General features: G+C 42.2%; 2 protein-coding genes across 3 annotated transcripts in view; both read right to left on the bottom strand.

Moving 5' to 3' along the window:
- lamb2 (laminin, beta 2 (laminin S)) overlaps window positions 1–4,028 on the bottom strand; it is a 51,355-nt gene extending 47,327 nt beyond the window's left edge. For both annotated transcript variants that reach the window (XM_083975426.1, XM_083975427.1), the window contains exons 1-2: window positions 3,878–4,028; window positions 3,374–3,448 (exon numbers count right to left, since the gene is read on the bottom strand). In XM_083975426.1, the coding sequence (XP_083831552.1) occupies window positions 3,374–3,404 (31 nt within the window). In that variant the 5' untranslated portion in view covers window positions 3,405–3,448; window positions 3,878–4,028. The remainder of the gene's footprint in view (window positions 1–3,373; window positions 3,449–3,877) is intronic.
- A 3,850-nt stretch (window positions 4,029–7,878) lies between these two features.
- The window catches only part of lamb2l (laminin, beta 2-like), a 59,468-nt gene continuing 52,031 nt past the window's right edge, over window positions 7,879–15,315 (bottom strand). The window contains exons 28-35 of the mRNA XM_083975425.1: window positions 14,980–15,227; window positions 14,016–14,231; window positions 13,233–13,377; window positions 12,881–13,088; window positions 11,921–12,062; window positions 10,875–11,051; window positions 10,575–10,740; window positions 7,879–8,367 (exon numbers count right to left, since the gene is read on the bottom strand). Of these exons, the coding sequence (XP_083831551.1) occupies window positions 8,231–8,367; window positions 10,575–10,740; window positions 10,875–11,051; window positions 11,921–12,062; window positions 12,881–13,088; window positions 13,233–13,377; window positions 14,016–14,231; window positions 14,980–15,227 (1,439 nt within the window). The 3' untranslated portion in view covers window positions 7,879–8,230. The remainder of the gene's footprint in view (window positions 8,368–10,574; window positions 10,741–10,874; window positions 11,052–11,920; window positions 12,063–12,880; window positions 13,089–13,232; window positions 13,378–14,015; window positions 14,232–14,979; window positions 15,228–15,315) is intronic.

Below are 15,315 nucleotides of genomic sequence, written 5' to 3'. Positions count from 1 at the left end.
ACTCCAAGAGACTTAACATAACATTAAACCAGATCAGTTCTTTGCAACCTGTGATTCATTTCAGATGAAAAGGAATTTTTACATGAGACCACAAGCACTGACACAGGACAGAGACTGAGAACAAACACACACAACAGAATTCTGCAGATGATGCTTTCCTTACGACTTTCTACGTTTTTAAAGTGGTTCAACCATTTTTTAAGGCTCCCTTTCTTTTCCAAGTCTGTCTCACATATCCATATGTCCATGGAAAAAGTTCCCCCCTGTTCAACCTGGCTGCAAAGTAATTTTCAGTAAGTAAATGCTTCCTGCAAAAATGCATTCTACAGATCCACAAACGTCCCTGAGAACTTTTTTTACAGATGATCTTTTTGGCTTTCTGCCTTCATTTGACTGTCGACGTAAACAGAGAGGGGAGATGTTGGGAGAAAGGGGTACAGCACGCAACAAAAGTCCCCTGGCCGGGATCTGAGTCATAAATGTTGAGGTTCTGCACCTTAACCCTTAAAGGTCCCAAAGTGAGATTTCCATGTCTTGTCAATCAGGTTCTATATTAATACAGTAAAAGCACCCACATCCCCACAGCCTGTGTTTAGAAAACTGAGCCTTAAAACCAACAGTCAGGACTTCTGTAACTTTGTGATGTCACAACAGAGCAGTCACCAAGCCACGCCCACCTGGAGCCACCATCCATTCCTTGCAGGATACTGTATAGCCGTTTTCCCACTAAAATTAGCGGGTCGACGCAGGTTTTTTAAACGCGGGTCGACCCGCTAACAATCGGCATTTGGCCCCTTTCCCATTGACCAAAATGAGCCGAGTCTGACCCCCCGCTGAGGGATCAGACAGAGCATAAAGCAGTCGCCCCGCTCTCATCCGTGATGCAAGAAACACAGTGTCCGCCCGCCGCGGAGTGTGACGTCCGTCCGCCGAGGCGAGGCAGACTGGCCGACCTGCGGAGCACCAGGACCGCGGAGGACAGCAAGTCTGTGATGACGGACGTCCGTGGCACAACAACACGTCAGTTAAACAGACTGTCGCTTCTTTTTTTTCAATCGTTTTTGGTCAGTGTTCTTTGATCTTTTGATCCCAGCCTCGAATGAGAGCAGAGCTTTGTTTTGGTACGTGATATGAGACGCGACCGGCGCGATGACGTGGCGGCACGTAACGCTCAGCGTCATCACTTAAATTAGCGGGTTGACGCGGGTCTGGCGTTCCCACTGCAAGCCGATCAGAGCCGAGCCGATTAAAGGCGATTTTAACCCGCGTCGCTTGCCGAGTCGTTTGACCCGCGTCGACGCGGCTCGGTGCGCCTTTCCCACTGCCACCAAAAGCCGATTGTTAGCGGGTTTAAACTGGATTTTTGACCAGTGGGAAAGGGGTATAAGTGTGTTTTCAGTGTTTTTTCCTTAAATCTGATACATTTTTATTCCATCATTCAGATAATACTCAGCCAATCAGATCCGTCTCTCTTCTGATTGGCTCACTGACCTGTTGTTACTAAAACTACAGAATGTAGCCAGAGGTACAGTAGCCTCGCCACCAGGCTCTTCAGAGAGGAGAAGAGCCTGGTTTCTCTTTACTCCAAATTTTGTCTGCATTCTGGTTCCGGTCTTCTGGATCCGGAAATTACCAAATTCACCAAAGTAAAAGTGTTCACCAACATAAAACTTATAAAATAGACAATAACTTGTAATACAATAAAAGAAAAAGGTTAACTTAATGGCTCAGGGATTTTCTTGTAAATTATATTCCTTAAATTAAAAAGTTTCAGCGCATTTTATTAGCTTGGTGCTTTTATTTTGACGGAAAGGCCTGTCTCTCGCGCCCTGGTTCCAGCTGCTTACCAAAACAGCGAGTCAATGGCCCCAGACTAAGCCAGAGGAAATGTAAAAACCACACTGGGATAGTTTTTGGTTCTTAAAACCATAAATATATCTTCTTATAGATCAACTCTGCATATATCAGATGTCTGAGCACCTGAAAACTTGACTTTAATTCACACTTCTCTGATGTGTTAATTACTCATGCCTAAACAAACAGTATTGTCAGCTGTATGTATCTTTATGTATTTGTATCTCTGGCCCTGTACAGTATCTCATTACTATTGCCCTGCCATGGATGCTGCATGTCCTGAAAACAACTGCAGTGTTGATGGGTGCTGATGTCTGAGGGGACCCTGGGGGCTGACAGCAGCCACTAATAGATTTTAACTGGAGCATTGAGCCCATTGTCTTCTAGCTGCAGGGAACAATGCAGGAGGATGTGTTTTATTGAGGGTCATTACTCCAATTAATCTTTAGCTCACTGAGGGCACTGAGTGGTGCAGGTGTCAGAGAGATATACTGACCAATAACAACTTCAGTGAACTTGTTGTTCCCTGACTTTAAATTAGATTTTCTTTTAAAGCGATTGATGTAGGCAAGAGATGTTTTTATCAGCTACTGTGTGTGAGAGAGTTGTAATTAACATTATCTTTATTTCAACTATTTCTGTCTTACACACGCTCATAAACAAAAAAAACTGACATTGATTCATCTGCAACAAACACACATGCCATAAGGGTCTTGAGCAGTGTTGTAGGTAGGTGTGGAGTGGCTGTCTCTATTTGCGGACTCAGCTGGGCCGTTTTAGGAGGACTATAAACAGAGCGACACCACCCACAGAGAGAGGGAGACAGACAGGGATGACCCCGGAGAGCAGGAGGGCACCAGGGGCCCTAAAAAAGAAACATCAGCTATCTTATCTCTGAGCAAAGAGGAGGAGGGCCGGATGCAGGGGCCGACATTCAGGACTACTTCTCCTACAGAGCTTTTTCTACACGGCGACTGCAGGTGCTGTGTCTTCAGAGAGGGATGTTACAGCAAAATGCACAATAATACAGTACATCTATGTCTAAAATTGTTCTTTACTATGGAGGTGTTAAATACAGTAGATGAAAGTGTAAAATGAGCACAATCGAATCACAGTTGTATCGGAAGACATGGTCATTTTGATTAACATTTGCTTTTACACTGCAAAAATGTAATTTTTACATGATAAAGTATTAGATTCCCCTGTGATGAAACTCCTTATTAAAGTTTTAGATACTCATTCTTTAAAGAGTCCTCACTAAACCCGGAACAATAGCCTATAACAACAATATAAACCTGCTGTAAATTCACGTGACATCTCTTCTTGAGAAACACAAGACTTCATCTGAACATCTGCAGACACGGCTGTCTGAGCTCCATGAAGCCCGCTGACCTGCACACATCTCATTCATACACCTTCACTGACTGACTTCTGAGGGGTTGTTGCGGAGCAGAAAACACGGATTTGACTTCAAAGCGCTCGGTGTAACAGTACAGTAGGCTACAGTAGGTCTACTCACCGCAGAGGAGCGTTAGCAGGGAGCCTCGCATCTCTGAGCGCACATCAACGACCCGGGGGCTGCAGGATTCAAAACCTGTGGCATAAGAGAAACACAGGAGTTCAAGTCACACGCATAAATAACTGACGGCAGCGCCACTGTGACGGTGGCATTTAAAGTTGTGTCAAAGTGAAATAGTGATGGAGAAAAGTAGAGCTGCGGTGCTGGTGCACGCAGAAGTCCGCACAGAGAAGCTACAAAGTTTAGGTGAACTTTCCCCATCTTCATTTCCACTCGGCAAGTCTCCACTGAATAGGTTACAGAAGCTCAGGTGGATTTGAGGGACATTCCCACGAGCTCACTGTTTAGTTTCCACGATGTGACCCCCCCCGCGCGCGACTGTTCATATTAAATCCTCGCGCCGGTTAATTAAAAACGCCGCTCCTCTCTAACGAGGGTCGTTGTCGAGTTCAAATGTGAGCTTTCGCTGTGGTTGTGTTGTTTCCTACTCAGAAAGTCACTCACCGTGGCGGTGCTGTCTGTGTCAGTGGTCCGCTCCTGTGCTGTTGTCTGTGTGGACAGTCGGTCGGTTGGTCTGACTCTCTCCGGGTCCACTTGCTGCGGAGCTGCCGGACACAAACCGAGTTGACTCTCGCAGCTCCTGTGTGTCTCCACCGGAAACCCCGTGGTGGAGTTCTGGAACGGAGCGGACGCAGACCGGGAGGTGGGAGGCGATCTCGTTGTCCAGCAGGTTGCCGGTTCGATTCCCCGGAAGGACCAATAACCTGTGAATGTGGCCTAACTAGCAACAAATAGTCTAACATGAAAACCTTCTCTCTTTTTTTATTGTGTAGAGACAAAAATAAAAACTTTATCTTGTAAACAACAACAACTAGCCTACCAATGAGGAAAATAATGATGAATACCTGAACCTAATGATAAACCTGAAACAAATAGTAGGCTATGGCTGCCAATCAATAAAAATATTTATCATGAAAAGTATGAGTGACCATAACCATTGGAATTAATCACATATTCATTTAATCAAATGGGCTCTCCCCAGAGGGATATTTCTTCAAATGTTTAATGATGCACAACTATGTTTGCTTTATGCAAATGTGACTTTATTCATTAACCAAAAAGAATGGCAAATATTGTCCAGTGACCCTCAAAAGCCTCCCTGCATTTGACACAACAAAATATGTTAATTTCCGGCAACTTCAAATTATGTGTCGGCCAGTCGGGGCAAAGGCCAATGTACCAGAACATACTTTAATTGCGTGACAGACAGTACAACAGTTTGTATGATTTTCTCGGACAATAGTTTTGATTTCAGTCTTTATGATAGATGTTTATTGCCCTCAGATGTTTATTGCAATGTTACTGTGCTGAGCACTATTACCATTGTTGTCACCTCAGATTTGCCTCAGTAGTCACTGTATTGTCAATAAAAACATCCAAGATCTGATTAAAAAAGAATCATGCACATAATAATGTCAAGAAGTATAAAGAAAGTAATCAACACAACAACTCATCACAATTCAAAAAGCTCCTTAGACTCAAAAACACAAAAGCAAACCACTGAGCTGAATGGACAGTGGAGTGGGGAGTAAATTATAATATTTCACATGCTGCAACTGGAACACAGATTATTTATTGTGATGCTGTGTCTCTGAAATGAGCTTCATTCCATAAAGCCTACAGGTGATGGTGTAGATGTAAAAACATGTTGCTTAACAAACAGTGATAATAAAGTTTGAAAAGAAATGTTTGATTTGTGAAGCTGATTCCTCCACAAACCCACTGCATGTTTTCTGAGGAGCCCTCTGTCTGAGCACCGTGCGGCTCTGACCTGCAGCAGGAATGCGCGCTCCCTGCTGGATGGATTAGATTCCCTTTGATTGCACCCGGAGCAGCTCGTGTCCGCGCACACATCCCATCACCCCCAGCTTCATCAGCTTCACCCACCGTGTGCCTTACTGGAAGTCCTTTAGGAGTTACAGTACAGTGGGGCACATAGTGGGAAACAAAGCTCAGGTCAGTTATCAGAGAAAGAAAACATCCTCACGTTGTTTGATTTTGATATTTGATTCAGTAGCCTAAACTCATCAGGTAGGCTACACTACACAGGTGTTTGAGCCTCACTGCTACACAGACTGCTGTCCAGGACAAAGCCTGCTGTAAATCTCTGTCATATTACACATTCCCTGTTCTGCCGGAGGACAGCCTCTCTTTGTTGGAGCATGGGATCCGGTGCCAGAACCCTACAGAGAGCAGCCCTGCTCCTTGAGAGCAGCAGAGGAATGAGTGCAAGTACTCACAGATCAGCACCGTGTCAGAGAAAAGAGCCTGTGACTGAACACAGCTCATGGTCGACATGTTAGCCGCGATTTCTGTTCCTGTTGTAGAGAGAGACCCTGCACATCCACACAGGTGGCTCGGAGAAAGTATAGTATAGGGACACATAAGGTCACTAACCTTCACAGGGCAAGTCATTTAAAGTTTTATCTACCCCACTGCAAAACTTCCCTTGAATCAGGAGATCATACTGTAAATACACATAAAATTATGAAACACAAAAGATTTCTGAAGTAGTGGTAGCAGACTACCAAACTACCACTTCACATCTCCTATACAAGCAGCTCACAAAAGGTTTCAGTGAAATAACAACTTGAGGTCCAAACAGGTTAAATGGTTTCATCTCCCATCAAACTCCTTGACTATATGAAGTACTCACATTAGCTCCATAGCTACCAACGACAACAGAAGAATTACTGATACATCACCATTCACTGAGAGACAACACTAAAGCTTCAGTGCAGCAGGAGACCTTGATGTAAAGTGGGAAAGAGATCAGGTTAACAAGTGGAGTGAGTGTTTATAGTGAAATGCTATTGAACCATTCACTACCACGGGAGCTTTTTATATCTGTCACAGAAACACTAAAGATGATAGTTGGCTGTGATTAAAACAGCACTTGTTCCCGTAGCAGAAATTGATCAGACAATAGAAGGAATCTCAGCCACTGGACCACATGGGACCTGGGACAATGTGTGATATTCTGCAGGAAGACTTTTCCTTTTCCTGTTTTATGTCAATTTTGCTATTAGTAAGATGTTAAAAATAGGAATTGTAATGTTTATTTTTGCATTGTGGTATTCATATTAGGATGCCACACTGGTACAGTGGATGGATATATACATGGATGGTACTGTATTAGATAGTACTTTAACTTTAACACTGCTGCATTTACAGATGTTTTGGTCAAATAGGGACTGTGGAGAAAAGCAAATACACCCAACACAACAAGGCTAACTTGGCTAGTTGATAAACCCAAACAGTTCACATCTGTTCACTAATTTCAATTTTAATTTAACCTTTATTTATCCAGGAAGAGATCCATTGAGATTAACAATCCTTTTTCAAGGATGTTGTAGCCAAGGTGAACAACAGCACTGTGTGCATAAATACAAACACTAATGCAAAGCCTTAAGTACAGATAAAACTATGGTGGCCCTGAGGGGTCAAAGTACTACAATTGAAGACAACACATGCAACCCTGTTACAAATTGACTGAGCTATTGGCTAAGCTAACAGAACATATTTGTAGTCATGCAACACTAGTGTGTTGAAACTCACTTTATTTAACACCACTAACAGGTAGCTGTCAAGTCAAGAAGCATTGTCAAGAAAAGTGCGCCCCAGTCGGGTCCATTCCAATTCTTTATGCTCCCATAGTCACAGTTTTCTGAATTTCCATTTCTTTGTGCTCTCCAGGCCACCGTAGAAAACACCTGAGTAGTTTTATTAAATAAAAAAGCTCTTTTCACTGCAAGCAGTTTAATCTGGCATTGCAGGAAGAGCAGAACTGTAACTAATATTTTTGACAGGACACAAAACGATATCATTCATCACACGTCTGTCTTTCCTGCTGGAAGGACGATGTCAAAGCATGTGCACTGAAACACTGACAGGAGGGAGATGGAGGGAAAGAACACTCTGCCTTGCAAAGTATATGGCTCCCCCTTGTGACAATGAATTGAAACATACTACTGTGAGCGAAGGCTGGCCCGTGTGATCTGATCCAACAGATGAGCTTATGTTGCTCAAACTGCTAAAGAAGCTCATGTTGGTTCTGATAGAAAGCTGTCATAATACACAGTGCATCGCAGTTTGCTGTGCATTTGGCAGCAAAAGGGACCAACACAATATTAGGCAGTAGGTCATAATATTAGGCCTGATTGGATGTAGTAAATGTTGCGCACACACATCAATCGGTTCAAACTACATCAAATTTATTTGTCTTCATCATTTTGCTTACAGGAATATTTGCATATGTAGGTTATTTAAAAGTTTTTAATCAAAAGTTCCTTTTGCAGTAGAAATAAACACAAAAATCAGTTTTCCATGTATTCCATGAATTTCATAATGTAAAATATCATAATCATGTGGTCCAATTACAGCGAAAACACACGAAAAAAAAAATCACTTTTGGTCAAAATAACAGCTTTTTGATAACATACTCCGATATATTTCTTCAGTATTATTTATTAAATCAATTACCATGGCCTATACGTTGAAACAAATACTCTCCACAGGTCATCACCTGTAATAGCTTAAAGACATAAACATCGCACGGATTAGTGTCGACATCTAGGAGTGAAAAAGTGATACAGTACATGAACAGAGGAAGGGCTTTTGAGAGATATAACACTTAACAGGTAAAATGTGTAAAAGTTGAAATACCAGTGTCAGAGCGGAGGCACCACAGCTGGGTTTTATTCTCATGGGTGATGTAGTTGTGTCTCTGGTACAGCGTCAGTCGCTCTCTGCTCTGGACTACAGCAGCAAACAGTAAACAGGGAACGGGAAACAACCTCACACACAGTTGCTGTACTTCTGCACTTGTTCCCGGATCTCGTCCCGCACCACGGTGGCGTTTTCCCTCAGCTCATCCAGCTCCGTTCGCTGCCTCTGCATCCGCCGCTCGTTGCTCTTGAACTTTTTCTCCATTTCTGCAACAACAGAGAGACAGAGCTCAGTGCGGGTCAGTGAGTGTGGAGGAACCATACAAGCAATCAGAAGGTCTGTCTGAATCCCACCTGAGAGGAAAGTGCAGAAAAGTGTATCCACCAAAATGAAAACAGAGCCACTAACATCAGGCTTCTGTCTGCACTGGAAAAAAAGCTTTCAGCATTCACACCCAGGTCAAAAGACTCCGCATTAGACACAGGTATTTATCAGTTCCCTCTCAGGGCGGCGCTATAGAGTACCTCTGACAAAGAAAATGAACTATAAGGGCTCCTTCATCCCCAATGCCATCAACATAATTAATAAATCAAGATAATGAGTTTGTTTGATGTACTCCTTGTTGACACTTTTGTTTTGTATAAACCCTATTTGCAAGTCTGTGTCTGTAATTGGGTGAGACCAAAGAAAGATTTCCCGCCTTGGCTGGACAACAAGGTTTTTTCTATTTCTATTTCACACCTGGGTGAGCCTGCTCATTTTCACATTTTCACCCCTGTTCTACTGTAATTTCTTTCCGAGCACAGATCCTGTAGACCAGTGGTTGGTATGGCATGTACCTTTTTATCAAACTTTTATTGAGAACCGTTTCATTCATTCATTTTCTTTTATATGCTGGTTTGTGTCTGAGTGACATCATCAGAGTGTGTTCCAAGATTACGGGAGTCCAATTTAAGGACCTCAGTTCTCTCTGGAAAACACGGGTGGTCCTGAGAGCAGAGAGAACATTATCCCACCCTGATCACGTACAGGGCAGTGAATTTGTTATCATGCCCTCAGGTCGGTGGAATTATGTGCCGGTGCGAAAACAAACCGTTATGCAAATTAGTTTATCCCATCTACCACAAGGCTGCTAAAAGCACAACCGCAAAATGAACTGTAAATGATTGCCACACACTATGTGACTTATGTGAACCGTGGACTTGCTGTGACCTCGTGAATATTTTCCTCCTCTTTGCATCCTGCTCTGCTGTAGCCTACTGTCACTGGTTGTGGTTGTTGTTGTTGATGTGATGTTTGACTGTGGATGTTGTGTTGTTTATATCTTGCTATGTCGTATTTTGGTTGCCATAGACAGGTCGACTGTAAAAGTGAATTGCATTTATAGGGATGAAGGCAAGAGGTGGCCTATGGGGTTTGGTCTGGTCCACGGCTACACTCCACATGGGGATGAAAGAATGAGCGCAGCTTCAGAACAATCACAAATGAAAGCTTCTCACATGGAGGATCAGACACTTCTACAGGATCACGACCCCAAGATGAGAAGTGACTGATCTGTTTTACCAGTTTACCTCCTCTCAACTGAGTCTGTGTCACCTGACTTACCTACCTGCTACTTTTAAAGGAAAAGGCTACTGAATGCTAAAAAAAAAAAAAAATCATACAAGATCAAAGTTAATGAGTGTTTATGATGTTTGAATTATGTTTGAGCATGACAACTATCACCCAAAGTTACCTGGAGTTCAATGTAGCAGCATTTCATCAAAAAACATTAATTCATTCATTTTCTATACCGCTTATCCTGCACGAGGGTCATGGGTGAGCTCTCAGCTGATCATCAAAACATAAATAAATGTCATTTCAACCAGTGTTGGTTCATGACTGTAATGTCCATGTTTTAATGGATGAATAAATCTAACCTTGACCTCCATCAAACCACCACCAAAATGCCTAGAGCTGAATGAACATACACAACACTCACAAATGCATCAGATGACCTTGTTATTTTCATTAGCAAGTGTTATCAGTGAAAATGCCCTAAAATCTCTCTTAGCAAATCCTGTATTACAGTACATCAATGGATGTACAGAAATCTATTCTGTCTATCTGGATCATGGTTAGAGTTCTGCAGCTTCTTCTTTCTATGACTCCAAACCTGGACATTTATTTCTCATCCCACGAGTGACCTGATGAAGAGCTGGTAGGCTTGAAACGTTGTCCGCTTTATATTATGATAGAATAAAGTTCAATGTTTTTAGTTGGGAGCAGTTACAGTGTCAAGTCTTTCTCTCTCTTTTTGACCATTTATTTCTCATGGACATGTACTGTAAGTAAGTGACAGGCTCTATGTGCATCATATACAGCATTTGTGTGAATTGTGCTGTGTTAAATTGGACTGATTATAAGAAGCAGGACGAGTCATGGCCACCCAGTGAAATGACAGTCAACACAGAGGACAGCTTTGCGAACTCACTCTCCAGTTGTTTGATCCCACTCTTGGCTTTATCCAAGAGGCCGTCTGCCTCCTTCTTGATATCCATGGCTCTCTGGTTGATACTGTTCAGACCTCCAGCCTCTTCACCCAGCGAGTCCACCTTCTTCTGCAGCTCACGGTAACGTTTCTCCGTGTCGTTGAGGCTCTGGCAGACGACACAATATTATTTAGTATTAGATTTCACTTTATTAACTGTCAAAAAAACCTGACACAATTTATATTTCTTTTCTTTCATACATTTTAAGACAAAGACAAAATAAAAGCAAGCTGGATGTTTACCTCCTGCAGTGACGATGCTTCGAGAGTGGCGTTGTTAGCCAGATTTTTGGCCTCCTCTGCCATCTGTCTGTTCATCTCTGTCTTGTTCCTCAAAGCCTCCACCGCTAAGGAGATGTTGTTTAGCCGCATCATGACGTCCATCTGCTTATCCTCCAGCTGACTCAGCCTCTCCTCCACCTGGGAGCAAATGTGGCATCAAAAGGTTTGAAATCTGATGTGCAACATCTACCTCTGGAACATCTGGAAGGATGTTATTCCTCCAAATCATACACAATGGACAGATAATTTTATATCATTATATTATGGTATATTATATTATATTAAATGAGGCTGAAAAATATAAGGCTCCCCTTGTCAATCTTGTGATATATGAAGTCAGTGCAAATGTGATTAATACTGCACTGTCTAAATATCCAACATCGAGCTATGCTTCTTAAATTCTCCCCTTTTCTAATTGTTTATTTATTTATCTATGTCTATCTATCTATTTATTCTCTTTCTTTCTTTTTCCCTTTATTTTTTATGTATTTGTGTATGGATTGTTTGTTTATTTTGTCATATTTTAAAAGATATTTACTAGTTGATACTTGTTCACTTGCTTTTTAAAATATTTTATTTCATTTACTTATGATTCAATAAATTACTCTGTGGGTGTGGGGAGTTGTGTGTACTTTTGTATGCTCATCATTTAGATCTATGCAATCTCACTTTATTAAAAGCTAAGCTTTCGGTCTCAGATGACCTTGGCTTAGCTTTTAATAAAGTGAGATTGCATAGATCTAAGTGTGCGGAGATCTATTTCTTCAGTTTGGACACTTTTGATGCCTCCAGCACCTTAGCAAAGAACCAGCCGGGTGAAGCGGCAGCCCCTTTTTGCGTATGCTCATCATTTAAAACAGCAATGAACTCATAATGAATAAATGTGCAACAGGAGAAGATAATATTCAATGTCAGAAAGAAAAGGCAGCATTGAAATAAAACCTTCAGCCACGGAAGTAGAGGAGTGAAACCTGTGACCTTCACCAAACTTCCCAAACGAGTTGTACCTCAGCGGTGGCGTTCCTGGTGTTGTTCAGGTTATTGTGAGCCTCCTTCAGGGCCGTCCTCGCTTTCTCTATCGCGTCCTCAGACACGTCCAACGCCTGCTTAGTGCTGTTGGTGGCGTCCTTCACTCCCTCTGCTCGCTGCCTGTACAAACACACCACACAGAAGATGTTTTTACCGAAGTCCAACATGATGAGGATGAGTTGTAAATAATGTAATAAGCAAGATTTATTTGATGAAAAGCATTCCCCACAGTTTTAACACTAACAAATGCATCACACACATATTTACACACGTTACTACAAGTGCAATAAGAAGGAAAAGGTCGATAGGGACCTGATTGCACCTCCTGCTCCACAAGCAACAGAGAAGAGATAATCACATCACTTACTGTACATCTGTCATCTATTCATTTATCCTTCACACAACAACAAGCACGTTGGTTAATCCAACACAAATCTGTTACGGACTTGTTTACAGCTGATTCAAATCATGAATTGCTGTTGTGCCATGCGTGTAAAAGTTTGGAGATATACACATATTTTTCATCCTGCTCTGTGATAACTACATAATGAAACATTAAACAAACATGTTTTTGCCTTTGTAATCACCAAATGGACTGAGCTGTTTTAACAGAAAGAGGAGTTTTAAAGAGTCAGTCAGCCAAAACATGAACCAATGCTGTAAATGTAATTCATCTGTAATGGAGCCACTTCAACAGCCGCGTCACTCTATCACCCGCTAACATCAGCAGTGCAAAATGTGGCTTCTGTATCATCTGTGACATCTGTGGACCAACTGAAAAGTGAGGAGAAACCTGACTTTGTTAGTCCTGGGTTCGTTATAGTGGATGTAATTTGCTTTGGTGTGCTGACATCAAAAGACGCCCCATGCTTCTCCGTCTAAAAGAAAGCGGATAAAGCTTCAGTGTCTTTATTTTAACGGTGAGTATCGTCACTTACTTGGCATCTTTAGCTTGTTGGAGCAGCTCCTTGGCTTTGTTGATGTGCTGCGAGGTTTCGTTGATGATGCTGCCCACGTTGGTGAGGTTGGACACGCCTTCCTTTATCTGCATTATCATTTGGTCCATGGTGGTCTTGTTGACGGGCAGCGTGATCGCCAGCACCTGCAGAGCCACCTTCTCTATGCTCTCTGGATCTGCTCCATCCTCTGGACAGCAGGGGAGGACGGAGACACAGTTAGACACCCTCAGCATCCTTTCTGCTGCTGCAGGTCGACTCAGATCTTCCGATTCGAGTCAACTTTAAAACGAGGACAGATGTTAACTTAGCACTGAAAACATTATCAACGCACCAGTGAGAAAGTCTTTGATCTTCTTGATAAAATCTTTGAGCTTCTTGTTGTTGTGTTCAAAGTGCTCCTTCTTTTTCTGGGCTTTGTCCAGCGTGTTCATTGCCTGGTTCTTCACGTCCTGTGTCAAAGAGGCGATATCCTGGAGCTGGAGACAGAACAACAAGATGTCAAGTCGACAGAGAAACGTCACAGCCCTGGTATCAAACCGTGACTGCAGCTCTGCCCTACAAAGGCAAAGTGCAGTATCTCTAAAAATGCCAAACTGAGAAAAACATCTTTTTGTGTTTTTCATTGTCAGGTTTAAGCATCAAATTATGAATAACAACCAAGTCTATAATTGATTAGATAAAGGTGGACTGAATTAAATGTATTTTGTAGTTTGCCTTTCTGACCAATTTTGACCGTTTTATGGCAGATACTGCACTTTTGCCTTAGTTTTGGTGCAGATACTGCACTTTGGCTTGGTATTAGCTACAGATACAGCAGTTTGCCTTGGTTTTACTCCAATGGAATTATAGAGTAAATTCTAGAATGTAGGGAGTACAGTACTCTTTGCAGATACTGCACTTTGCCTTGGTTTCACAGTCCTTTTTTGGATGGACAGCAAAATAAAAAGCCCAATAACTCTGGAAATTTTAGCAGCACCAATATCAAATTCTACCAGATTGAAGAGAATATGCCACGCTTTTGATTGGTCAAAAAGAAAAATTTGAAAAAATGCAGATACTGCACTTTGCCTTTGTAGGGCAGAGCTCTACATTCATGTTTCAACGCTTTCATCACCTTCCTGACGACGTCCTGCAGCTCCTCGTTGGCGGCGTTCAGACTGTCCGTCACGTTCCTGGCATGATTCAGTGCTGATACAGAGGTGCTCACCGTCCCATTGCACCCGTCCCCTCCGCATACTCGATTACCCTGGTCGTCCCGGCAACCAGCACCACCACATGGGCTGTCCGGGCAACTGCCATTTACACTGTCTTCACTATGGCCACCACATACCTGAATGGAGCAAAAACACATCATGGAGATGAGTCAGTGGTATGATTAATCCTCTTCAAGTGGAATCAACATTGTTTGTCAATGTCAATACAAAAACCAATATTCTGATCAATATTATTCATCATGATGCCAATATTTTAGAATCTGTATCAGGTACTAACAGTGATCCACTCTTTGAAGAAATGATAAAGCCTGAAAAAGAATATGGAGCGAGAAGACGTAAGACTTTAAATTACAAATGTGTATATACAGTAATCTGCTTGTCTCTTAGGAATCTGCCAAGTTTATGGGTTCCACATAAACAAGAAGTTCTGCTCTTAAAATATCACACCACATTGATAATATGGGACATTCAATCTGTGTGCCACTGTCATCATTTAATCATTGCATTTGATTTCTAAAAAAAAGATGATAATATTTTTTTCCAATCCTTTTAGTTGCACTCAGTGCACAGCTGCGTTTACAACATCTGGCCACTAGATGTCACTGCAAGACTCAAACACGCCTTTCTTTTAAACCGTGAGAAAAAAACATGAATGAGGACAGAAAGAGGTTTCACCTTTTCACTTAACACTCTAGTTAATTATCTTAAATATGGTGTTGTTTTGATTTTCCTTTTTCCAGATAATAATTGAGCTAACAAATGATTAATGCAGCTAATACAGAAACACAAATCAGATTTTTCCGTCGAACATTTTTAACATAATACTAAGACAGTATGTAAGATGGACAAATAAACTCCACCTACCCTGTGATTGAGGTGATGCACCTTCTTATCCAGGTCGTGGGCCTTCTGCTGCAGCTCGCTCAGCGACTTGTTCTGAGCGGCCAGATTTCGGAGGAATTGGTCTTTAGTGGCGCTCAGCAGGTCTTCGGTGCGAGTGCGGGTTTCCTTGGACTGCTCCACTGGGCTGAGTGGACCGGACACTGATGCGTTGCACTTCTCCGAAGCTTTCACTGACTCCCGATAGTATTTCTTCACTTTCTCAAACTGATCTGTGAGGAGACAGGAGCAGGAGTTTGTGTTGCAACAGCTATGCTTTGGAAGCTGAGCTAACAATGTGTTGGTGAAGTCAGATTTATC

Source organism: Trachurus trachurus (genome assembly GCF_905171665.1).
Source record: "Trachurus trachurus genome assembly, chromosome: 7".
Lineage (NCBI taxonomy): Eukaryota > Metazoa > Chordata > Actinopteri > Carangiformes > Carangidae > Trachurus > Trachurus trachurus.
Note: the sequence above shows the minus strand (reverse complement) of the source record. Positions and strands in the feature narration are given on the sequence as shown.